The sequence below is a fragment of the Colossoma macropomum genome, unplaced genomic scaffold (assembly GCF_904425465.1).
Source record: "Colossoma macropomum unplaced genomic scaffold, Colossoma_macropomum, whole genome shotgun sequence".
In the NCBI taxonomy this organism is placed as follows: Eukaryota; Metazoa; Chordata; class Actinopteri; order Characiformes; family Serrasalmidae; genus Colossoma; species Colossoma macropomum.
In genome coordinates, this window is record NW_023494786.1 from 15,075,871 (window position 1) to 15,102,656 (window position 26,786).

General features: G+C 41.9%; 2 protein-coding genes across 5 annotated transcripts in view; both read right to left on the reverse strand.

Moving 5' to 3' along the window:
* The window catches only part of pafah1b1a (platelet-activating factor acetylhydrolase 1b, regulatory subunit 1a), a 34,752-nt gene extending 32,661 nt beyond the window's left edge, over positions 1 to 2,091 (reverse strand). The window contains exon 1 of the mRNA XM_036561878.1: positions 1,921 to 2,091. The gene's annotated coding sequence lies outside the window, so the exon portion shown is untranslated. The remainder of the gene's footprint in view (positions 1 to 1,920) is intronic.
* A 1,229-nt stretch (positions 2,092 to 3,320) lies between these two features.
* cluha (clustered mitochondria (cluA/CLU1) homolog a) lies at positions 3,321 to 26,721 on the reverse strand. 4 transcript variants are annotated; one of them, XM_036561853.1, is made up of 26 exons: positions 26,425 to 26,721; positions 19,519 to 19,712; positions 19,235 to 19,406; positions 18,883 to 19,026; positions 18,665 to 18,792; positions 17,975 to 18,129; positions 17,691 to 17,816; positions 17,383 to 17,530; positions 17,208 to 17,300; positions 16,430 to 17,124; positions 13,854 to 14,233; positions 12,977 to 13,078; positions 12,792 to 12,892; positions 11,540 to 11,692; positions 11,388 to 11,450; positions 11,021 to 11,265; positions 9,589 to 9,673; positions 9,341 to 9,494; positions 8,690 to 8,829; positions 8,515 to 8,595; positions 8,190 to 8,315; positions 7,890 to 8,011; positions 7,603 to 7,696; positions 6,742 to 6,876; positions 6,561 to 6,634; positions 3,321 to 6,482 (listed from the first exon to the last, which is right to left on the reverse strand). In XM_036561853.1, the coding sequence occupies exons 1-26, from the start codon at positions 26,552 to 26,554 to the stop codon at positions 6,353 to 6,355; spliced, it is 4,170 nt and encodes a 1,389-aa protein (XP_036417746.1). In that variant the 5' UTR covers positions 26,555 to 26,721; the 3' UTR covers positions 3,321 to 6,352. The 4 variants fall into 4 exon arrangements, with proteins under 4 accessions (XP_036417746.1, XP_036417729.1, XP_036417738.1 ...); XM_036561836.1 differs by having other exon boundaries at positions 13,767 to 14,233; XM_036561845.1 differs by lacking the exon at positions 26,425 to 26,721 and adding an exon at positions 24,716 to 25,232 and having other exon boundaries at positions 13,767 to 14,233.
* Between the last annotated feature and the right edge of the window lie 65 nt (positions 26,722 to 26,786).

Genomic DNA, 26,786 nt, shown 5'->3' on the forward strand with positions numbered 1-26,786 from the left:
TTGTACACATTGCTTTGTGTTAATTAGAAAAAAATATCCTCATAAATGATGATACATTGATATGCTAAAGGAAGAGAAGCCTTGAGCACTGAGCACCAGTATTAACTGACTGATAACATTATTTTAAACTGTCTACTTATTTTTGAATACACATAGTCTTGATACACTTCTTTGAGCAATCCCAAATGTCCTTCACTGAAAATGTTTGAGCTGTGTTTGTAAATGCTTGACCTACAAGGTTTACTATTACCATAAAGCAATACTGATGTACAGGGCTACTGAGACAACTGACAAAAGCAAACACTTTTCTCTGTGCTTCTGTGTGAACTAGCAAAGACAAGCAACCAACAAGACAGGGAGTAATGATGACGTCTGTCAGGCCCTTGATGGAATTTCCATAATGATCACTATGCATTTCTGCCAAAACACTGCTGAGTGAAAACTCCTCTGAATGGTAGACTACCAGAAACCAAAAACAGTGCCAAGCAGAAAATCAGCTAGGATACATGACACCAAAATAAGGCGCGCCCAAACTGCATGAGCGCAGATGCTGGGCCATCAGCCGAAACGCTTTCCCTGAACAGTAACTACTAGCGGTGTCACTGGAGCTCCACCCTTACTTGGCTGCTTCAACGATCCACCATGGCCCAAAGTCTAGCTCATGTTCCGCTCAACAGGCCCGAAATGAACGATTACCTGGACATCGGTTACGAAGTCATGTCAGCAAAACACGTGTTAGTAAGCAGGTCACAGCATTTCAACCCATCATTTTCATGTCTGTTTTGTTTGCAGTAGCTCACAATCCAGTGCGGCCCACTGCTGCACTGTTACAGAAGAGGATGACTCGTGTAATGTACTGGCTAGCTAATTAGCTCATACCTTCACGGCTGAAAACATTCTTCTAACCAGGTTAAACACCAGATAGCTGGTTTGACATTACCTACACTGCACTGTGGCCACTAAGTACCCGAGTCACTGAGCTACCTAGTATTAGCTAGCAGCAACTGCGTTATTGATCACCGCTAAACACCAGCAGCTAACAACATTTAATAGCGGGCCACTGCGTGTAATGCTAAAGAAAACAGCTGACTTTTTCACTCAGCACCAAACACAAGCTAATAACTAACCTGACTGTATGCGCTACAAAACGGACTAGCTATCCAGAGAGGAAAGCGTTCACCAGCCAGTTGTGCTAACAGCTAGCTAGCTAACAACACGGCCCGGCAAATGATGCCTGCCTGATTTTTTAATGTACGGCTGCAGTCAACAACTGTTTACAACAAACTATCACCGTAAATAAGAGTTTCTCCGTTTATACAGTCAGTTAAGGCTATGTTAAGTGGTCTAGCCGGATGTGAATGGTGTTAATTCAGCTGTGCGGCCGTTAGGGTCGTTAGCTAGCCAACTGTTGATAGCGCCGCGCAGCCTCCAGATCGTGACATTGATGATGAAGCGACGTGTTGATCCACCGGCGGCTAAAAAAAACTAGCTAACAGCTACACCGCAAAGCATCCAGCGCCCAGCAAAGCAATCAAATTTACAAACGCCAAAACTAGCAGACTTACCAACCCAGAACAAAGCAGCAGGTTCAATATATATAATGAGATTTAAACAAGCAAAAAAACAAGCCTCCGAACTATTTCTCTAACAGCCCGTCCGCCATTTTGAGACACTGAGCAAGGAGGACGAGGTTGAAGTTGGCTTCCTATTCGCCAGCTTTCTTGTTCGAATTTTCCCGTTCCCCCTTAAATGGTGCAGCAATTGCGTTCTGGAACCTAACGGCTGCACCATTTAAGATGGAACGGGACAAATCGAATAAGAAGCTGACTTCAGCTTCGTTGCAAGGAGGGGCAAAAAATTAGAGCAACTTCTGTTTTCTTCTGTTACACCAGGTCACAATATTACGAGAAAGACTCTTACCCTACAGTGCCACCGCTGAATAGGTATCCACAGGGCAGGCTGGAATGGAGAGCCGATAAACAGTGTGCGTGGAAGTAACAGTAGCTCCCGCTCCGCGCCTCTCCTCACCTCTCCGCTCCTCTCTGCTTTAGCTACTAGCGGCTACCGTTGTTTTCTCCACAGCATTGACCAGCACTGACTGGGCATGCGCGTGAGGCGCCGAGCTGTCAGCAACGCGCAGCGCACGCCCTTGACTCCCTCACCCTCATTCTACCGTCCTCTTAACGTCGGTGTGGATCGTAACCAGTGAAATCTGCGGTCGCAAACTCAGCTAGTTCTGCTGTTTTGACACCGGAGAAAACAACGTCAGTCCGATTTGTGCCGTTTTAACATCGAGCTCGATGTGAGAGCGTTTACTATTATGACGTGCAGTGATGTGGAACGCTGAATATGACGTCAACCGGTTGAGTGTTTATATAATATATTAGACTGAATGTGAGAAGCAAACGCGTCCCGAGTAAATATGAAGGCTTTACGGATGGATATGATATGGAAGGAAGGATATGATTATTAGAAGGAGAAATCAGAGACACTGACTGGCAGAAGCGGGATTATAATAACGGCTACTTATCTATTTGGTACCTCAAGCACATTCATGGACTTTTAGTTAGCACTGTAGTTAAAGGGGAATTCCGCCAATTTTTCAAAATTTCTGAATAATTACGTCATTGAGGAACAGTATTCAGGGTGGTTTGATGTGAAATGGTTCACTGTAGAGAAACTTGTTCTGATCTCTTTACGGTAGTGGTGATAGATACCAGGGGTCACGATGTCTGAAACACAAATATAGCCGTTATTATCCCGAACGACCTGTGAACCTACACGTGCCTTCTGAAATTTGTGGAGTTCCCCTTAAAGTCTCATTTGAAGCTGCTCATGATGGAGAAATTAGCCTACATGACCTTGACTTAATCTAAAATATACCAATTGAAGAATACAGCCAACCTAGCATTTACAAAATCTCTAGACACAGGGGCAGTAGACAGGAAAAATAACTTTTTAAATATGTAAATGTCTTATCACGTTATATAGTTGGTAAACAAACAAAATCATAAGAATAATGTACAGCCTGTACATACAAATAGCATTAAAATTACAGGATATGAGAAGACATTTCATGGAATTACACAGAATACTCAAACCTGCTGGGGTTTCTTCAGTATGTAATTATGAGTATATAAGTTGAAAATCAAATCTGCTTTCTGAGAATATTTGTGTACTTTACTGGATTTCTTTCAACTTCATTTTTGAACTAAGCTGATTGCTTAAGTGTGTATCCAAAGATGAGTAGAATTTCCCACCATACAATGGCTGGGTAATGTAAATACAGCATGCACACACAGTTGTTACAACTCAAACCATTTGTTATTTGCTAGTTTCTTTGTTTATTTTAATACAAAAGCATATTCAGATATCCGAGATCAAAAATAATTAGATTGTTATTTATGGGCAGCAACAGACAGGTACCACATCAAAGAAAACACAGCAGACATACAAAGGGCCAAACACATCTTGCAGGTTAGAGACAGAGGGATCCAAATAGAAAAAAAGAAAGAAAAGTCCTCAGCTCCCAAACACACAGAGAGGTACAGTTATGCATGTACATTAGACAGCAGGTAACGCTGAGGTGGACTGAACAGACGCTGCGTCTTACTCCAGACAGGCTTTCCATCCGGGACACAGCGAATCATGCTGACTGACTGTTGGACTCTTGGATGACAGCTGCGGTTAGAGCTTTATGGCTGAGTTTGGGGCTAATATCCGATCGTATCTGTGTGAGCAAATATATGAAAGCTGTGCCAGACTAATAGTTTCCAAATGTGTTCCGTATTTTCCTTGTTTTTGTCTTTTAAGGTTGAAACAAAAAAAAATATTTTGTTTCATATTCAAACTTTCAAACAGACATTGACATTTGTAGATAAAATACAGGATGATTAGTTTGAAGGGTTAGAAAGCTCAGCATATCAAACTGAAAAAGGTTTCAGTTTAAAACTGTAATCCAAAACGCTAGATTGCCGCACCCGCAAAATTACAACCAGCTAGTGCTACGTATCTAGATGACATAAGTTGGTTTGTCATGCAAGAATTAACACCACTGAAAAGGAAAACCTTTACAGTTTAAATGATAACACCACTGGAATGTAATTAGTACATCCAATCAGATTATGCTTACATAGGAAGCTATGCAGCGATATAAAGAGATTCAATGATTGTTTTCAATATTCCAGCCATTTAAAAGTACGGGAATTTATCAGCATTTTATTTTACCACATAGCCTAGTGAACAGCAGCTTGAGAGCAACTGTACTGACAGTTTTAAAGCTAGTAAAGATATGTTTTATTCTCCATCATAAATTGAGTTTATTTTCATTAGTAATGCCAATGCAAAGAAACTTGGCTAAGCTAGAGTGACCCTTAGTGGCTACTCATGGTACTGCAGCTGGAGACGCACCAGCTAATGATGTGGCTCCTTCATGATCACTGGTAGGCCAACAAAAGACAAAAAGAAAAGAACACAGTGAGCGTAATCAAGACCTTTTTGAACCCTTTAAAAGGCATAGAAAGAAAACAAATACCAGCCTGGTTCAATTACAAAGCAAAAATAGGCACAAATCTCACACATCATGATTTCTAGTCCAACATGCTTTGTTTTTGTTCACAGGTTGTAATATGATCCCGATTATGAGTGTAGCCTCTTCCCTATTTTTGGAAACAGTCCATGGAAATGGGGAAAAAAGGATAGCAGTCTGTCTTGCATCTAAGTGCAGACTACAGCAGCACTTAACAGGCCAGTTCCAGCATTTCTATTGCTTTAAACTCATACATTTAACACAGCAACATGTTTGACATTTGCAAGGTCGACCCATACAGCATTTATACAAGCAAACACAACTGTCCTTTTTTTGGTACATTACATAAAAGCAGCCTCTCTCAATCCACTCCTGGTGGTACTGGACATTAACAACAGGTTTGGAAAGTGCTCTAAATACTGGCAAGGGAAAGATCATGAATATATGTATATGAGTATATGAGAGGCTTCTCTACTGCAGGAAAGAAAGAACAGCTAGAAAACTGTACTAAGCCACCATCAAAAAGTCCAATATCTCAGATATACTGAGCGGGTTTATTAACTCACTACAATGGCTGAATTTTTGCCATGCTGAGGGCCAAATACTGTATGTTCCTCTATGATTCAAGTTCACATTAGTCATCCCGTGTTCATTACTATATGTAGAAAAATATGCTGATAATGATTCTGTTACAGCAGCAATAGTAGTAGTAGAATTCTCTCATCCTCTCTCTCAGAATCTCTGCACTAGTATTACAAACACACAGAAACACACACGCACACAGACGTTTAGAATGGAACAAAAACTGAGCACAGCTACGAGAGTCTATAGATCTATTTGAAGCTGGACACCTTGAATCTGCATTTCAATCAGCATAAATCAAGTTTCTGTCAAAACCCCACAGACGGATGTACACATCTCTCCATGATATATATTTCTATAAAACAGTCATGGCTTAAATTAAATGGATACATGAAGAATATAAAATGGCTTAATAATTCCCCATCCCATTTGCTTTACAAAGAGATCTTTCATCATTTTTTTTTCTTACAGAACATGTGTTATCAATCTAAAAAGCCTGGCTGAAAACACATATTTGTGAAATTTTGAGGACACAGCAGTCACCACTTGGGCAAACCACGTCAATGGTAATGGTACAGGTGTAATAGGTCTTGAAGCTAGACCTTAATGCATACATTCTAAAGCCTCCATTTTGTTTCTTGGGTACCTCTCTGAATTTAGTGGTGAATGATTCCATCACATCTAGTGCAGCGTAGAAATCACCTGAGTTTTCAGACAGGCTGTGTGCTAGGAGTGGTGGGTGGGAGACAAAAGGATGTAAAAAGGGGAGGAGGGCTGCATTTCATTGAGCCCATTCTGTGTTTAGGTGAGATAGTGGGTGGTAGTCCTGGACTCAGACAGGAGAAGGAGATGAGAATGGGAAGGCTGGGGGATGGGTGAGGGATGGATAGCTAGATGGATGATTGGATGGATAAGGCTCTGGTATACAATGTCATGGTCATCCTCGGTCACCTCCAGATTCATACGCACTGGCAGAAACAACGGTGCTCTCTCTGTTCCCTTCTTGAGCAGGCCATGGTGTCTGGCCCTCAGACAGCCTGTGTTAAACTCTGGTTCCATTCTCTGCGTGACTGCTACTCACTGTCTTGCTCACTGCATATCTCCCTGCCTGTCCCTGGCCCTCCCCTCCCTTTAAGCTCAAATATACTCATTTAAATTACACAGCTTAGTTCTCAGGTCCACAGGTTCAAGCAGATGGCTGTTGCATCATGGCCTCCCCTGGCAGGGGTGGTGGGTGTGGGGTTAATCGTCGACAGGTAACTTGTCATCCAGCGCTAGCTGACTGTCCTCCTGCTGTTCCTCGGCCTTCCCGGAGTCCTGGAGCTGCTGCCGGCGCTGCACCTCTGCCTTCAGGTTCTCCAGGTCCTTTTGGCTGTATTGCATCAGTAGGTATTAGTTACCGCAGTTGGTTGAAGCATATTTCAAAGATGACAAAACCTGGAGAACCTACCTGAGAGGAATAAAGATGATGCCATTGATGATGTTGAGCTGCTCCAGAACACTGGCCATGCTTGGAGCTGTGAACTGCACAGAGAACACCCCCCAAAAAATATTATTATCCCAGTCTACTACCAACTAACATTTGCGAATGTATGAATATGAATACTGGCCGAATGCTGAGGGGAACCAACTTTGAGAGGCATGATGCTGGCATTGGAGCCATTCTTGTAGATCTCATTCATGGTCCTCTGTAGTGCCACAGCCTGTTGGGTGAGGTACTTCAGATATTCAGAACTCTCCTTCGTCTTCTCATGGGCTTCACCAACCTACAAGCAAAATGATTGCTTACATATTTTTCTCTTTCCTCTACCAGGACAGAAATGACTGTTAAAAGTATTGATGTTTTATGGACAGTCACCATGGATAAAAAAAAAAAACAGGGCTGGGCAATGTCAACATTTACTATTATCCTTATAAATTACTAAACAATATGACATCAGTACTTCAACACAGTCCAACTGCATATTTCATTACAAAGAGAGCATAATCAGTGCTGTTTAATTGGAATCATTGCAGTGCAGGATGTGAAAATGGGCCTGTTAGAATTGTGATGGGACCCTGATAAACCCTCCTCCCTTAAGCCAAAATGACATCATTAAACAGCATTATATATGAGCTTTAGTTGTATGTGCATTTGTATGTTGTATGCGCACCATTAGCAAGGTTTTATGGTATTCACTTCTGGGCTAAGAGAAAAAAAGTGACTTTTTCAGTCATGAAAGTCACTTTGTCTACTTTGAAGTTTTATGACAGTCAAATGTGACGGGCAAATTTCGTAACAGATTTAATAGTCTGTTTTTTGAGTAAATAGCAGTATTAGCCATTTGCATGTATTTTTAATGGTTACGGACATACTGGCACCTGACATTTTGCAACTAAACAGGTGACCTAAAATTAGACCCTGGTACAGTTTAATGAAGCCATACCTAAAATACAGACAGCAATTACTATAAAGCAGGGTGTTATTAACATATCTGCTGTTAAATTAATACCTGGTTCTTGTAAATGGTGTAACCCTCCTTTTCATGCTGCAGAGCAGAGCGGAACTCAGCCTTGCTCTCATACACTCGGGCCACCAGGTGATGACTGCAGAGAAACAAAGAGAGGAACAAGAACATTTCCCAGTTTAGCACTATTGAAATCAGATAGCTATGATAAGGTTATAGATGTCACTGTTAGTGCTGTTGAAAAACAAAAGCAAGATGCATGTTGTGAAAGATGAAGATCAGACAAAATGAATAACTGAAGTTTTGATGTCCACATACTCAAGAACCCATACCTGAGAGCAACTTTGAGGGATCGGGGACCATGGTATTTGGAGTTTATAGACAAGGCATTTTCAAGGAAGCGTAGAGACAGGTCATACTCCATCACTCCATGTAGCACCAGACCAATATTGCTCTACAGCAGAGAAATTATTATCAGAGAGCAATCAGAGATGAAGAGGGTCCTCAGTTCACAGTGGGAACATCGCCAGAGCACTTTAACACTCACTGCTTAAATCTCGACAAAGTTCTTTCAATTATAAAGAAAAGTAGAAGATGAAGAAAGAAGATGATGGCCCTTTCATACAACTTACATCTAGCAGAGCCATCTCAGGATGGTCCTCTCCAGAAACCAATAACATGAGATAGCGGGCACGGTACAGCAGCTTCAGGGCAGTGGACAGCTGGCCGTTGGCAAAGCAGTACAGAGCCAAGTGCATCTATTAAAACAACAAAGACAAATGTCACTAAATGGAAAATTAAAACATCATAAACATACACTGAAAGTGGTTTGAGGAAACAATGTAGTATTTTAAAACATATGTACACATAAGATCCATTTAGACTCATCAATATTTCGAGAGGTTATCCTCACTCAGCAAACCACATCTATTTTTAAATATTTGTCTGGACACTTACATATTCTTGAATAGTGTTAGGATGTTCAATCCCCAGAACCCTCTCACTCATCAGAACAGCTTTCTGTTGGTTACTGAGAGCCTATAAAGATGAACAGGTTTTGATCATGATGAGAAATTCAAACTAATACACAGAATGGACCATGAGAAACACCTGATGTCTGTACGAGCCATACCTCAGGATGGTCGCCTATGATGTAGTTGAGGCGGGCCAGCAGGCGCAGACAGGCACAGATTTCCACATGCATGGCTCCATACACGTTGTTAAAGAGGTTCAATGCTTCATTGATTAGTTCACAGCCTTCTTTAAGGAAACCTAATGGAATAAAGGAAGCCTTTTAGAAACTACCGTTCACAAGGCCAACAACACGGAAAACCAAATTTTCCTATTTTTTTGGAAATAAAAGACTGTGACATAGTATGTAAACAGTGTTAAAGTTTTGAATTCATTGTTCTTGTGACATCACAAAATCCAATGTATTCATGGTAGGACAACGATTAACATGTAAATAATTGCGATTAACAATTTAATTGTCTTGTATGTATGCTAAAACATGCTGTTGGAACCTAGCTAAAAACAAACAGAGCACTAACTTAAAGCTTATTTGTTGTGTGTCAATGAATGCATGTGTTGCTTTCTTTTATTTACATTTATTTCCCTCAACCCAGCACACCAAATTTACATTTACCATACTGCAGCACAATATGTTTGTCAAATATCACAATTATGAAAAATTATTGCAGTCCGCTGAAATAACTGTGAAAAAAAATGTACCTCATGTTATACATTTTTTGTTGCTATCCAGATAAATTATAATTGTCATTACCTTGCTGGACCTTTGCTTGCCCGCTCTGGAAGAAGTGGAAGGCATCAGAGGCTTTGGGGTTGACATGCTTTACAACTGGGAAGATGTTCAGGATGTCTTCCTCAGTGAAGGCGGGTTTGTGGCGGCTATCGAAGTTGTACTCTTTTATCAGGATCTGCAAGGACAGCAGAAAGCCACATCATGATATATGGACCTGATTAAACATCTGGCACACTGAGAGATTACGAGCAGATCAATACAAACTCTACCTGGATGCCAGTTTTGACAGAGATTTCCCTCAGCAGGGTGATTTTTTGCAGGCCATATTTCTCCACTGCCTGGTCTGGACTCTCACTGCCAATACAAAACACATGCAATGTTAAATTGTGTACATTTCTGGCAAGATCTAAATAAGAGCTCAGCTGAATCCTATATATCTCTAGATAACTCAGTGTGCTATTTGAGGTGTGTGTGGTAGTTGATTTACTCATTAATTTTGGTGTTAAGAGAGAAATTTAGTTAAAAGTAAATGTGTGTTCTTGATTCGCAGGTTATGCTACAATACACACAACTGTGCATGAGGCAAAAAGTTCAGAGCCTTTCAACAGAAGTGAATTCCATATTCCAGTATTTTAAAGGGCCCATCTCTTGGAAAACCACCCCTCACTAGCCTTGAAATAAGAGTCTGTGGTAGTATGTGAACACGGGAACATTACGACACTTTAATATTCACTAACCGGTCCATATATGGAAACAAAAACAATCAGGTAGAATTCTGTTTTTGTAGCTTTGTGATGTCATTTTACATTAATATATAGCTGTCCATTCAGCCTACATTTGTTTAGCCCCTCCAATTCACACTCAAGTTAAGAAGGCGTGTTTCCGCCTGGACTGCTTCTTGAATGAAATACAATGAATGAGAAAAGCCAGTAAGAAAAATAGTAATTTACATATATTAAATGACAGTAACAAAAACAGCCTATCCAATTTTAAGGAATAAAGAAAGGTTGGAAAATGCTCATGTAGCAACAATTTAAAACTGGTGCACAAAACCACAGAAACATTATAATCAGGCTTTAGGGGAAAAATAACATACAAGAAAAACGTAGCATGTGTGCCCTTTAACGTGATGCTTTAATAAATCTGGCTCAGGATGTTCCTGTACATGCCTGATTAAAATCAGCCTTGGAAGCTCCTAAGTGCTTAAAACAGACGCAAGCTACAAATCTGATCTTGGATCAGCATTCATGGCCAACTCCACCCACAAACTTCCTAGACCCATTACAACCCATGCTGGAATTCGGCAGAGGTCTATGATTGGACAGTGACTGCATTTCAGTATGGTATGCTTCCTGCACACTTGATGGAAATGCAATGAAGACTATGGTGTCATACAAAGAAATGCAATGTGCTTAGCATTTAGTTTTGCCCTTTAGAAAGCACTGCTCAGTGAAAAGTGAAAAGCTGTGGGGACTGCTTCGCAACGTGGACAAAAATTCAGCATTCTTAATAAGCAAATCATTGCTAATTGTTTTTCAGCAAGGAGTAATGTCAGAATAATGTAATTAAGGGTTTGATTTTAGTTTGGAGCATTTTCCCAATGTCACTAATAAAAAGTAATGTCAATCATATTGCAGTTAACGTTTATTATAATCTGTTATTGCTGCTTTGTGGCACATAATCTTCTACATAGCTCCTCACCATTGTAGAGTAAAGTGGTAATAACTGAGAGCCTCTGAGGCAATGTTTTTCCACAGCTCACTGGGAGTCAGGCTCGCCCATGCCGTGTTGTCTCCGCCTCCAGGGACTCTATTTCTCCTTCTCTTGTTCTTCTTGCGGGACACCAGTTCGTCTGCGGGCAGGTGGGCCACCGCATCGGGGAAAGAGCTCAGGAAGCAGTTCAGGAAGTGGCTCACTGCAGCAGACAGGGCTGAGAGTTCCACACCCTACAATTCACACACACACACAAACACACACACACACATGCACACACAATGAGAAACATTTACACCAAACCTATAAAATACAAATTTAATAGGAAACATTACTGCTGCAACTGAGCACTCACCTGGAGGTAGGTCTTAAAGATATGTTTTGTACATCTTGTGATCAGCTCAGTAATTCCTATTCTCTGCAAAAAGAAAAAGAAAATGCATAAGGTACATGCATATTACTAATAAATAAAAATATGATCTGTCCAAGTTGAGACTGTGTACTTACATAGACATGCTCAAGCTGTGGCTTGGCTGGCATCTTGTCAACAAACTCTAGCACATTGCCAAGGTAGCGCACGTTGATTCCACGCTGATGGAGGGCTTCGGTCAATGTGGCTCCATCCATTGGCAAAGCAGTGTGGTCTAAACAGTCCTTTATCTGTACACAATAAACACATAAACATCATACACACAGGTTACTACCTCATACATACAAAAACCATGGACCAACTAATTTTGATACTTGAGTATTTGCAAGTGTTAATCTAGTTACCCATGGGGAGGGGAAAAGGAAGAAAAATCTGCCAAAATAAAACGTACAGCTGAAATTAACGTAGGACTGGAGGGGTACTCTTTTACTTGATAGCAATGTTGAAGAGACAAAACCAACACTCAAGTGTGGGCACTTGTGTTTCAGAGCGGCAAAGTGTAACATACGGTTTTGCTTGTATTTGCAAGTGTGTAACATTTTACTGTCCTGTTAAAACACAAAATCATTCAAGCAGGGACCACCATAGAAGCACCCATTATTGGACAGAAGCACTCTAATGAAGTTAGCCCTGGATGCACTACCATTTACCATTTGAATCATGTCAATAGTAAATCACAACGCCATTTCAATGTCAACAACATTTCTGCTTAGTTGGCCTTCATCAGGGCAAAAGCTAAAAGCAACATCTAGCGATCTCCATTTCCCTAATTAAAAATTTGACTCAAATCACTCACATCATGTAGTAGTGAACCTGGAAGCTACAAATAAAAAGCCTCTAAAGAAACAAACAAGCCTACACCAATCAATAACAAGCAATAACTGATAACACAATGACTGAATATAACAACAACAAATGAGTTTAAAAAAATCCTTTGAATGTGATACTCAAAAGCAATTTGAACCAAATCACAAAATCAAAGATATTGGGATAGCCACTACTATACCAATAACACTTTTTCATTCATCACCTGACCATTGTACGTTGCAGTAAGCAGCTGATTTTAAATCATGGTTGTGTAAAACCACATCAGATTTAGTTAAATTATGGTTTTATAAAATTAATCAGTGATAAATTTAGGGCTCTGACCATCACTCACTCACTGTATTTCATGTACAGACGCAAATGTAAATGCACAAAAGCAAAAAAACCCTTACAAATCAGACTGATCAGACCTTAAATTTGCTATTAGTGAATCTAAAAAACAAAAATTACTGACTGGATATTTTACTAAAACACCATTTGTAGGTGCTGCTTGAAGCCACTCACCAGAGAGGGAATCTGACAGGATACCAGGAAGGCTGCAGCATCTTTCAGAAGCTGCTTCTGTTTCTGGATTTCCTCGGCACTATCTTCTGGAAAACGTACACCTAGAACACAAAAGGTATGGACTGTCGTGGCTGTTCATATCAGATTACAGAGACTAATACACATAATGCCTTTACGCTTTGTACCTGGAGAGAAGATGTCTGGGTTGAAGCGAATGTCAAATGAAGTGTTGCTGATGGAGCCCACTGCTTTGCAAGCGTTGAGGACAACTTCTCGACTTTTGGGGTCTGTTTATATGACACAGACACAGGCTTTGTTCAAATCAATATAATCAGATACAAGTATTTAAAAAAAAAACAAAACAAAAAAAAAACAACTGTCCATTAAGACAAGATAACAGGACATGATCATCTTAGCACCACGCAAAGAACAACCCAGGAACGACCAACACTTGAATTAGACACCCATGTACTGGGTAGATGAAAGCATGATTAGCATGTACCGGTAGAATGATTAGCAGCAGTTATAACTTGAGTTATGGAGCCCCACCATCACCATCAGTTAATAATTCACACTGTAAATTAATCCTTCACCAATTTTGTTAATTAAACCACATTCAAGTCAGGGAGAGAGAGAGTGAGCGTGCAGGAATATAAAGGTTGGGATCAGAAAGACATGGAAAGCTGGAGTTTCATTGTCATCATGCCAATTAGGGAGATGTCTCTCCTTATGTGAGCCCTGGAGAGAGAACAGGAGCACCCAGGCTAGCTGAGAGATGCCTTCTGATCACCAGGAGGTGTCAGCAAAGCTGTACAAACAATGGAAAGGAAAACAGAAATGCCTCCAACAATGCAAAGACTGACAAAGACAGAGCTTAGAGTAAAATAGGCAAAACTCAGAGTTCTCCATGCACATCTCTGCTAACTGTATGCTCCTGTTCCCCATGGCTCATGTTTGGTTGCTTGAATAACGTACCAATTCCAGATCCATCATCTGCTGCTAAAGACTCTGCCAGCTCTTTAGCCTGAGCTAGTCCTGGTATAGCTTCATCAGCCTCCTTACCCTCCAAAGGACTGTCACATCCTCCATTCTGGCTCTCTGGAATTGTGGGTTCATGGGTACCGTTGGCGGTCACTGTGGGAACTGCTGAGCTGTCTGTGGCTGAGGTCTCCTGGCCCTCTGATGTAGGAGTTTCATGCCCAAGCGCTGCCTCAGATTCTGCTGTGTCTTCAGGAGTCAGTGTGGACTCAGAGGAGGTCGGTGAATCAAAGGCTGGGGTTGCAGCTTCAGAGGCTTTTTCGGAGGCCTCGGGAGCAGCTGTTGGCTTACTGTCAGACACGCTCTCAGCACTGATGCTCTCAGGCAAGGCTGCAGTCTTGCTTTCCTTGTTTGCTTTTTGCTGCATCAGCTGGAGTGCTGCCATCTTCATGAAAAGGAGATACCTTTTGGCCCACAAATAGTTAAGAAAGTTAAAGTAGCTGACTCACAATGCAGTCTATATGTTGTAAAACAGTAATTATCTTCTCAAGTGACCTTTTCCTGTGGCCCATGAAGAGGCAGGAAAAAGTAGCTGAATATAAAAAGGCTTCTAGAAATACTTCACCAAAAATGCTAATGTGGCCAACAGTGGGTAACAATTACAGGGGAGGGGCAATTAAAATGAACTTAAAGCAATAGTTCAGCCAATGCAGAAAACACCCACAACACTTTGCTGTAGATCTGCTAATACATGTTTGGTGTCTGAAGTTCATTTATTTAGTTTATTTATTTACTGGAGCTACAGTCATATGTTACATTGTTATGTTCGTATAGCTATTAATAGTCTATATACATCCACATACGTCACATACATTCATATATCTATAACAGCCAATAAATGTATGTGATGTAGTGTGCATGATTCTCTAGCATCAGTTTTTAGTTTGTGATCACGGGACTGCTGCCGACTGGACAGTTTTGGTTGGCAGACTGATTTCCAGGTATTTAGTTGTTATGAACAACCTGATCTTCAGTGGTCATCTTGGAACTCAATTAGAGATGTACTGGTTGGACTGATGTTTTGATATTTTTTCAAAATTATAGTTTCAAAATGTGTTTAGTATTTATACATGATCCAGCTAATACTGTGCAGTAAAATCTTTGATATGTGCATAGTAGTTCACTCTGAAAGGATATATATATATATATATATATATATATATATATATATATATATATATATATTAGGGGTGCGGGAAAAACTCGATTGTTAGATGTATCGCGATGCGGATGTGAACAATTCTGAATCGATTCATAAATGTCAAAAATCGATTTTCTAAATATTTAATTTATAACGTAATGTTGACGGAACGCAAAAGGCGGAACTGGAAGTGGGTAAGTGCAGCGCCTGGACAGTCTGTCACGGCACATAACAAAAACACAGCTGGATGAGTGAGAAATCCGACCGACTCCCTCTGCATTAAAGCCAGGTTAGATCAGGAGTCACAACACAAATGATAAGAAGAGCCATTTTGTCCTTTCAGCAAAGTCAAACCACCTTGGGAGCCACAACATTTAATGCCCAGTATGTCTTAGTATGTATTAATGTCCTAGTATGGGCTAAAAATATAAACAAGAGCACAGATTTACTTTGCTCTGCTTTAAGCTTTAGGTATAGCCGCTTTCCTTCCATCTCCGCCAGAAAACTTTTCCTCAAAACTAGAAGAGTTTCTTGTAAAATGTCTCAGCATCCGGCTGTTTTACGAGGCTGAAGTCGCTTCTCATTCGCCAGCTTCTCGCTCTAATTTTCCCGTTCCACCTTAAATTCTGCCTTAGGCGCCGAATGTAACTGCTGCACCATTTAAGGTGGAACGGGAAAATTCGAAAGAGAAGCGAGTTCATTTTCGCAACTTTTTAGAGAAAGACAGTCTCTCATTGCAGATTTAACCAACCGCGCTGCTTATAAATGCGAATAAGTCCTCCAAATGTTTGTCTTAATCTGTTTCTTCGTTCGCTATTGGCGAGGCCAGACTTCGGGGCTATGTGACCTGCTGTCTGCTGTATGTTCTCAGAACCATGGCTTTCGCGCTATGCTGCACACTTTGGAGCCGAGATTCAGCGTCCAGTCGGGAAGGATAGCTGTAACGTGCTGCGTGGACACCCATTACCACTGGATCTTATTTCAGGGTAACAGCGCATTTTATCACAGATGAGTGGCAGCAGCGTCTCTGAATGAGAGCCTTCTAGTTCACTTGCCACATCACTTCCATTTGGTTTATTAATAAAAGATATTTTAGATATTTAAAGCAAAGTATTTGTAATGATCCATAATATATTTACATTATGGATCATTACAAATACTTTGCTTTAAAACAAAGTTTTTAGACAGTAGGAAGAAATCCTGTATAGAGAAAAAAGATGCATCGTTTTATAATTGCATCGCAGCCCTCTGAATCGTAATCGAATCGAATCGTGAGGTGCCTAAAGATTCCCATCCCTAATATATTATATATTAGGAATGGTAGGATGCAAACCTACAGACCTACTGTACAATGTGGTGTTCATTTGGAATTTGGATTCTCATACTTATGCTGGGTATGTTTCTGGCTATAACTCATTACAGCAGCATAAATAAAGAAAAAGAGTTGGTGAGACTATACCTGTGTTCTACAAAGGCTTCGATGAGTTCCTGGCGCAGGCAGGCCAGGCGGTGGCGGTGCTGTCGAGGGAAGCCCTGCTTCTGGCTCTCAGGGCCTAGCTCCTCCCCTTCAACAGGCAAGAAGTTGAGGTCAGGAGGGAAGGTGCGCAGCAGGTCCAGGATGTAGTGGCGGCCGTCATTGCCGATGATGCCCTTACACTCCACAGATGAGCAGAGCTCCACAGCAGTGTCCTTTTCATTAAGGACACAGTGACGTTGTACCTTCAGCGGCCGGCTGGTCTTCTCCAGAAGCTCCAGATATTTGGGGTGCGACACAACAGTCTTTCCAAAGTCGATGGAGCCATAGATGACGCTTTGCTCCTGCTCACGCTCCAAGATGCCAGGGATGATGGACTGGGCAGTTACCCGGTAGCCCCTGTAGTCCACCACCACGGTGCCCAGTGTGTAGAGCCCTTCCACGTCCACGGCCCCATATGCCCTCACTCCGTTCAGGTCATTGGTGGGAGCGGCGTGAGCCGCAGCATCTCCACCAAGCTCTTTGTAGTGATCTCGGACGTCAAAGCCCAAGCTGAAGAAGATGTTGTTCCAGATAAACATCTGCATGCGGGTCTCCTCCCCAGGGTTAATGGCCATGACATTGCCATCGATCACAGCCATGGCCCCACGTGTGGCTGCTGCAGCAAAGTCGCTATGTACCTGGAGAATAACAAGTTTGGGTTTGAGTCACAGACTGAAACTAGTTGTTCCCCATGTCATAAAAATTATCTTTATAAGCGCACCTTGAAAATGGCTCTCTCTCTTAGTAAGCGTTCTGGAAGGTTCTTACGAGGGAGTTCTCTAGTTGTCTGGAGCTCCTCATTCCAGTCTCTTGTCTAGAGAAAGAGAGAAGAGCTTTAATAATAGACTCAGTTGTTGAAGCATAGATTTGCCATGAAGATGCAAAGGACAATCCACCTGGCCAGGTATGTGTTCCTCATAGCCCAAACGGGAGGTGTAGGCATCCTCTGCTCTCACACAGTCCATTGCATGGTCAATCTGTGGAGCTGTCCAGCTGTACACTTGGAATGGTGTGGCTATTCTTTCAAATGGATGTCTTTGGACTCTGCAGCACAATCATTTCAAATGATTTTACTTCTTTACATAAACAAGTACTTGAAAGCCTGAACTTCAATTTCAGTCGAGTCAACAAAAGAGTAGTTACAATCAGTAGTGCTTCAGTCTGGGGCCTGTACTGAAGGGGAATTCAGTAAAATGGCCCTTACCTCTTTTTCTGCAGGGTGGTGAAGTTCTTTTTAAAGGCTGGGCTGATCTGGCTCAGTAGCTCAACCAGAGAGTGGCTCAGGAAGCTGGGGTTGGCTGGCTTAGGGTTAAAAGTGTAGGTGGTAGACCTGAAACAGTCAACATTACACCAATTACACCAGCTAAGAATACACCCCGGGTGGTGTAAAGATGGGATATGTATGAGATAAAAATATTCATAAAAACACATGATTTCATTTTTAAGAAGACTGAAGGAAGATGCTAGTAAGGGTTTGGGTGCACTCACTGGTTGAGGTAGAATCCACGGGTGGAGGCAGTGATGCTGACATTCCTCTCTTCTACGGTCACAACAGACAGGTACATGAGATCTCCATGCATCTTTCTGTTGCCAGGCGGAGGGTTCCAGCCACTCATAGTGAGGACTTTCAGGCACTGCAGTGGCTGTAGACAGAGAATACATGTGTTATACAAGAGCTTTGAACTGAAATGTATATAACATTATCAACATTTTGAGCAACAATAAATTATATGATTTTAAAAAAGTTTATGTTCAGTATAGTCAAAGCTTTCTTTGTTTTACTAATGCTAACTGTCACTTGCCCTCCAGATGTTTCTTCATATTCCTGCAAATGCAGGGTTAAAAAGGCAGTTGGAATTTCTGCCTTTAGTTGCACAGTGCAACACCATAACAACATATATGATATGATTAATAAAGCAAATCATGGGACAACATTCTTGCTGAATCAACCTTTATATGGGTATAACCCTAGTCACACCCTCTAGTTAATGGTGGCGAAAAGACACAAACATGCCCATTTCAGCCAACGGTGGGAGGTGCACACTAATGTTTCATAAGTCATAAGAGCAAAAGTTGTTGGCTGGCAGTCTCTCCCTAACACTGCAATCCATCTAAGGCACTTTGTAAATAATATGAGAATGCTGTAAAGGTCAAGTAAACATGCCTTCTGACACTTACTTTCCAGTCTTTGTTCTGTGGCTGCAGGGGAACTAGGGGACGCTCTTTGCTGCCTGGTAGGATGTGTTCAGGAGGAGTGCAGTCAATCTGCTCAAGTTCACTTCCTTTCTTTTTGCGTTTGCCACTATCTGTAGGAGAGACAAGCTAATAAACATTACAAGAGAGTTCAGACTGAAGCCGTTTTCCATCTTCAAGTGAATGAACCCTGTTACACGCACCTCCCAGATCTCCATCTGTGAAGACACTGAGGAAAGACAAAGAGTTGCAGTCCACTCCATTGTAAGCGTCAGAGGGATCTAGACTCTTCAACAGGTCTCTGATGTGACGAACGTGAATGCGAGCCTCGCGTACTGTATAAGGTTCTGTAAAGTAAAGGAAATAGGTATTTGTCCAAAGAGTAAGACTGACTACAAAGTTTTTTTAATGACAATTATTTGATCCAACTAATTAGCTAATTAACAAGCTTCAGTTGCAAACCTTTCATGAGGTAAAAACCAAGGAAAAAACTGCAGGGCAGGGGTACTACAGGACCACGGGCAGGGAGCCACTGTCTTGTCCTATGAAACATACCTTCCACCACTTTGAGAAGGGACCCCTCTTGAAGGCCCTCAATGGACTTCAGCTCTGCAAAGTTGTCCAGCACATTGCCATCTAGCTGTAGGGAGAAGCAGGTACGATGACAGGTGTCTTCACGATCCATCAGCACTTGGTGTATTTCTTGCACCATTTCCTGTGGAGACACCTGAACAGGAACAAGAGACCATTTTGTTTTAGAAACACCTCAATAACTCAACACCTCAACTACACCTTCATACATGATTCCAATGCTCAGTGCAGCACCATTGCTAAAGTACCTGCAGGTCAAAGGGCTCGGTGCCGGGTGCTTGAATCTTCACAGTGAACCCAGTATCCTGAATCACAATCACTTCTTGTTCATTGCCGTCATCTCCGGGGTCAGCGTCACCACTGCCATCCTGCTTGGATTCGGCTTCTTCGGCCTGGTCGTGCCCTGCGTCTCCGTTCATTACTACTGCAGCTGCACTGTGCTCTGTAGATCAGAGACAGATACAGAAGAAATGGGGTTCAGATTACACTGAAAACTAAATTTATTTAATTTGTTTAACTGTCTTCAGATGCATTATATAAGTAAAACTGACTTGACATGCCACATTTAAAGTATATGAGCATAGCTAGAGTACTCTACAAACCTTCAATATATTTTTGAAAAAAAAAAAAAATAGGTTGGTAACTTGGAAAAAAAAGAAAAAAAAAGGATAGGTGCCTGTCCACAAAAATCTGTAGTTTGGTCTGTTACCTTAAAGTTACAGGGTAAATATTAAATCATAACCTGACGGTCCCAGTACAGCCTAAAGAAAGAAAGAAAGCTGCTTGTTGAACTCTACTGCTAGAGGAGCTAGGCCACATGCACATCTCCACTGCCAAGAATAAAATATTTCATCAATTTCAGCATGACGAACCAGAGTTTGTGTCCTACTGTGTTTTCTTTCACTGTATAAATTATACACAAGGCTTCCTGTTCTTGTTGAATGCACCATGTTTTTTTCCCCCCAAGAGAACATGTGAGTTCTTCAGAAAAGACTTCACATGAAAGATATGATCATGATGAAGCACAATTTATGCATGACTTAAAATCTTATGTCGCACAAACTGAGTAGAAACCACCAATTTTGCTTTAGATAAAATTCTTTACAGATCAAATAAACACAATGACAGAATTCAGAAACATCATTAATCCCTCAAAATCCCATGCTTATTACATATTAAGGCTTATTATTCAGTAACTACAGGGACAGCAACGCAAACTGGCTGAGGTATTAGGTTATAGAACTGTGTAATAAAACTTTGGGCCCACTGGCAGATTCTGGCCTTGTAAGGAGTTAACAAAAAACAGCAGAAAAATGACAGAAATACACTCTAGAATCAGCCCTAAAGGATTGAGCTATTATTTAGCATCACCAATGACACAGATATTAAAATAAGTCCTTCATTACACTCTTAACAATAGAGCTGCCATATGAAACCTAACAGAACCACTTTTGATTTCCTAAAGAACCTTTCAGTGGATGTTTTTAAAAGAACCAATCTTGTAAATAATATGCCCAAGTCTGAAAAACCTTTTAAAAGTTGGTGAACTTTAAGAGTGTAGTAACAGTGTGAGCACTTTCTGTGTAGCCAGTCATTTAAAAATCACAGGTCAGCTGCTGGGCCACTGTCCTGTCACACCTCACGCACTGTACACAATCCAGAGCTCTACAGGCCGTCACACACATCACCACAGCAACAGCAGCTGATGTGGAGAGGGAGAACATTCCAGGCATGCTCCACAAATGACTGCAGACTAGCCAGTAAATTCTGCAGATCTAGATCCAGAATTAATTCAATTCAGACAGAGGCTACATGTTGGTCTTACACACAAACATCAAACTAAAGTGTGGCTCCCAAGCTGGAGGTTAACAGTAACACTTTTTGTTTTTAGACCCCCCCACTACAGCACAGCTGTTTCTGTTAGAACCTAGCCTGGGCCAGCAAAGGTTTGCCCACTGTTTGTTTTCAGACAACTGCAGTTTGTCCTTGGCTGCCTTCAAGGTAACCAGTGTCAGGGCTGTAGCAACAGCAGGAATCTCCTTACATGGAGGACCTGGGGGGGCTGGGGGGTAAGACAAACAGATTTTGTAATAAACTTTGATTCAGATCAAGAGAAAGATATAAACACACACCGAAAACATCATCATGGAAACATTTCAGATAATGCAGGAACACAACAGACATTTGAGTAGCTTTAAGAACACAACCCTGTGTGTTATAAGAATTTTGAGACTGTTACAGGCGGCTCTCTCACCTCTCCTTCAAATAGGGGATTTAAAGGAGTTAGATCAGCCACTCCTTCAGAGTGCCCTAATTCCTAATTCTAACACTCATCTAAATCACATTCTCCCCCATTCATCATTTTAGAGCTTCAGCTCAATCCAAACATCATCTAACATCTGCTATTCAAAATTGAAAAGAAAGCTCCAATAAGTAAATAATAAAACATTATGAATACCCTAATGTTTATTATTAGTGCTAATACTGATACAACTGAAACAAACATTTATAAAACATAAAACATAATTTGGGACCTGATCCACCTGGATTAGTTTATTTCTATATAATGAATAAAATGCAATGTTGTGCATCCCTAATAAATTTAAACTGTTTGTGTGAAGGATATCAGTGGTATTTCCTTCAAAATGTTGCTATTAATAAACTGCCATCCTGATGTTCAAAAGGCCTCAGTCAGTATGAAACAGCATTAATATGGCCTAATCCCATAAATTGCAAAACAGGCCTGGTTGGCTTTAAAAATAGAGCAAAGTGTGCATGGGCTAAGTGCATCTCCACATTGCACAATTCCAGGGGCAATCTGTGTGCCCTTCAATTCTTTGTCTATGATCTGGGTGAAGTCCAGCCACCCTGTTTCATTCATGCTTCTGACCACTAACCCTTCCCTGAACAGGACAAAAAAATTAAATTGATCCATCAATGCATTAGTGAAGGATCATTTTAAAGTTTAAAGAATTTCCAAACATTCTATACCAATTAAACGTTTCCCCTAGAACAGTAGGTCCAAGCCGAGAACCATTTAGGAACCATTTTTTCAAAAGTGCAAGTACTATCTGTGCATCCAGACTGCAAGCCAGGTTTTACAGCAAGACCACAGTTTCTCCACCTTACTAAAACTGTTAAGATTCTAAACTGCTTTTTAAACAAAGCTGCTACTTCTCCACATCTGTCAGTTCAGCAGATGTCCAGCTAATCAGCACTTGTTCAATACAGCCGTCTGTTAAGGTTTAACACCATTTCACTGAGTTTAGCACTACTTAAATTTTAGATATCTGCATCAGCTCTACTAGCTAATGCAGACTAACCGTAGAGGAACAATCCTGAGTAGACTATTTAATGTTAACATGCAACAAGCAGATCAGTGTTTGTTGGTAAATCATTCAGAGGGTAGCCATGGCACAGGCTTTCCACTAGTAAAGCACAGCCTCCCTGAGCTTCTCACTGATCCAGTTACAAAGGATACTCTGACCACTGGGTCAAAGAGTGAGGCCTCTCACAGTGCATGCCAACCACAAAACAGGACAATATTTGTAGGATAACAGAAAAAATACCCCCACATATTTCTCATTTCTTCTTCCAACCCCAGTTTCCCCCTTCGATTAAATGCCAAATTCCTTCAGTGTTACTCATGGCTGCAGTTAAGTTTCTGGTGACAAATCACTCACACAAAACATTATTTCTGATGTGTATCATGTACAGGATCAAGTATACACTACAAATGTACTGATTAACGAGTGAAGTAACGCAAATATTTTGAATCAACTGCACCCAACAGGAGTCAGTCAATAGTACGCTGAAAGAGAACAACTCCTGGGTAAAGTCTACCAGCAGCAGCAGCAGAAGCTGACAGTCAAGTCACAAAATAACTGGATTTCTCTGAGAATGGATGATCTGCCAGACGCTCAGCTGAGCTAACAGTGCCCTAAGAGTACTTAAGAGGCCATGCCCAGTTGGCAGAGAAGTGGCCTTGACACTTCAGCCAGCCAGACCCCCTACTGACCTGCCTGATCTGCTGGAGCAGGAAAGCCTCTGTCAAAACACCAAGAGCTGACAAGTCCTGTAACTAAGTCACTAACAGGCGAATCCACAGGCACAGATACATGTGCAGTAACCTCAGTACAGAAAATGCCATACGCCTGAATACTTTTGCATGACACTGATAAGCAAACAGAACAATATGTGCAACATAAAGAAATTAAATTACAGCACCTTGTACTCATACTCATAAGTATGTATCTCTACACTTTCTACATGACTGTAACAGTGAGGTAAAGCTACTGTAATACACAGAGAGACGACAGTGCATTTCAACAATAGCGAGCCCTGACAGTTCAGGTTTGTACAGCGACAAACTGGTTCGATTAGCCAGATTGCTCTGGAGAGGAATTCAACCAATTTTTCAAAATTTACTCACAATTCAGCCATGAAGGTGTAAGCAAATGTGAAATGTATCATTCTATCAAAACCTGTTCACAGTGGTGGAGCATTTAATGTTTGTAAAAGCTACTTAACAAAGTTATTACATGGATTTTGGGCTGGAACCAGACTTCATGATCGTTTGACAAAACGTTTTTGCATAAATATACAAAATATACGCAGGACAGAGAAGTGCCTGCTGAAAATAGAGCCCTTTTTATTTACCACTGCTTTACCATAATCAACATTATACTTAGAAACTCAGAAGACACTTGTAGGTGTTTTAGATTGAAAATAAAACAGCTATATTTGTGTTGAAGTGGTTTCACCACAATTGTGTAAGTTTCTCTACAATTCACTATCACTTAAAACCACTCAGAAGGACTCTGGTTGTGTCCAAAACCACATGCTACAGTACACTGTACGTGCGATACTAATTAAAATACTCTTAACTGTTGTTAATGTGGCTCTATGCTCTTTTGAACGCAGCCGTTTTTTTTTTTTACATATCAACAACTAAATTTTGCGAAAATTTTTTTGAAACATCGGTGGAATACCCCTTTCACCCCCTGACAACCAAACAGTGACCACAACGACACCGACCAGCTTCTTTTGCAACAATGATGACAGGTACAGTCTTTCCAAGGTCCTTCTTAAACACGAGGCTGAAGCTGGCTTCCTATTCGCCAGCTTCTTGTTCGAATTTTCCCGTTCCACCTTAAATAATGCAGCAGCAACATTCTGGCGCTCGTACTGTTAGAATGCAACTGCTGCACCATTTAAGGTGGAACGGGAAAATTCGAACAAGAAGCGGGCGAATGAGAAACTGACTTGAGCTTCGTTGTTACATGACAGTGGACGCAAATGCCGGCCAGCTCGCCGAGTTGTATAACTTGGCCGGCTGTCGGCCAAAACCGAGCACGCATCGACGTATAACTCCTCCACTGAGGTCTCCAAATATGACACACTGTTATCTATATTTTAATGGAGTCTGTAAAGCGCAACGCTTACCACAGCGTCCGCTCTCTGTGTGTAAGAGGCAGCGATAACCTTCCAGCGGCACACATACACTTTCCATGTGCTACAGCATCCGCTTCCCGGTCGCGCAACCGAGCACCTCTACGGCACCGCGTGGGGGGAGACGAGGAAACTACGAAACGAGCCTGCACACCCACAGCGCCCACGGAGGCCGAGTAACTTCTTTGACTTTAGCTCACTGAGTGCGCTGTGTGCTACAAAAAAAATCCCTCAGCCGTACGGCATCGGTCAATATAGGCTCCAAGTGAAAGCAGAACTACAAACACCCCTATTCGCAGCTGCTGCTTTGGACGCTTCCAATGAAGGTGACCTTCAGTTCATTGGTTCGTGCACGCGGTTACATAGCATGTGCGCGAGCCGGCCGGGGAGATTACAGCTACAGATACACATAAACTTTTAACGAATGACCCTGAACTTTATAAAGGAAAGTAATACAAGGCTTCTACCCACACTCTCAACCATTTAAAGTCGAGGACCACCCCTCTGCTTCTCACTGTGCTGGGTTGTTTTGATCAGCCAGCTTTTATTCGAATTTTTCCGTTCCACCTTAAACGGCGCAGCAGTTACATTCTAGCGCTTGTACCGGCGCCTGAAAGAACTGCGGTGACATTTAAGGTGGAACGGAAAATCGAAGGCAAAGCTGGCGAATAGGAAGCTAACTTCAGCTTCGTTGCGTCTTGTCAGTGCACCTCGGTGTTACTGTATCATTTCTACTGCTTTGCCTTACTGCAGTAACTTTTTTATTCCTTTGTTTTTGTTCTAATTAAAAGAGGAGACATCTAACGTTAGCTCCTGCTGTTAGCAGCTAGCAGCCTTTTAGCTAGCCGTTTCACCCCGTCTCTCTGCAGAGCCTCTCCTTATTTACCGCTGCTGTACTGAGTACAAACGTGGCACCACGTTCACGTTCAGATGATGAACTGACCTGCTGAATAACTTTAAGCTGAAGACTGACTAACGAGCAGATATGTATGCTAAAGATGTGGCGAGCTAATTGACTTACTGCCTCACTGTGGCAGGGTTTTGGTAAAGGGAGGTCACCAATAAACGGCCGTTAAACTGGCCAGGGAGGACGAGACTGTAACAAGTTAAACAGGCAAATTGACTGTTCTTCTCCACTGAGGAGGTCGCTAGTTATGCATTCATTGTTTTATTAAGGTTAACCTATATCTCATCCAGCCAAGCTGGAGAGGCTGCCATTCAGTTCACTGGCTATTTTATCTCCCTGCAGGCGAGTTAAAGTCTGAAATAGTTTGTAAATGTTTACATGGTGGGGCGAATTCGTCAGTGAGCATCTCTCGCGCATTTCGTTGCTTAGCTGGATGTGCTAGCTGAGTGTTAGCCTGCTTGTTAGCTACCTGCTTAAGTTAGCTAAGGTGACTGAGTGAGGAGGAGGACGGAGCTACACGGATGCATGTGAGTAGAATGTCTGTCAGACCTCCCGTGTGCGACCTTCGCGGATTCAAACACGACAGAGTCTACTCATCACTTCTGTTACAGCCTCGGTAACTGGTAAACCAGGACTAGAGGTTTGTTGCTAAATTGTCTGGACTCGTCAAGGACCAGCAATGGGATTATTAGGCTATCTAGAGCGCTGTAATGTTCTCTGTGAGAGCTGAAGCTAGCCCGCTTTAGCTCTCTCCCGCTCTCGGGATGAACAGCGGTCAGGTCTGGAGCTCACGTACCGCAGGGACAGGGCTTCTTCAGGGCTGTCCTGCCGCTCTCTGCGCTCTCCGGCGTCTCGCCGTCCTCTGCGAGATCCACAGCCGTGCAGTTGGGCACTGACGCCGGGATGTCATCCGTCTTGCTCACCATGATGTGGTTTCTCCAAGCGAACGAGCTTTCAGACGTAGCAACAGATGTCCGTTGCTGAGGGATGTGGAGCAGATCTGTAGAGTCAGTCGCTTTCTCCGGGTAAAGCTAGCAGCATGCAGAGACACCGAGATCACAAACACAAGTTCCCATCAGAAGGACAGACAGCTCCAGAGTCGGCTGTCACACGTGGTTTCCTCCTCCTCCTCTTGACCTCTTTGCCTTTGTGTTGTTC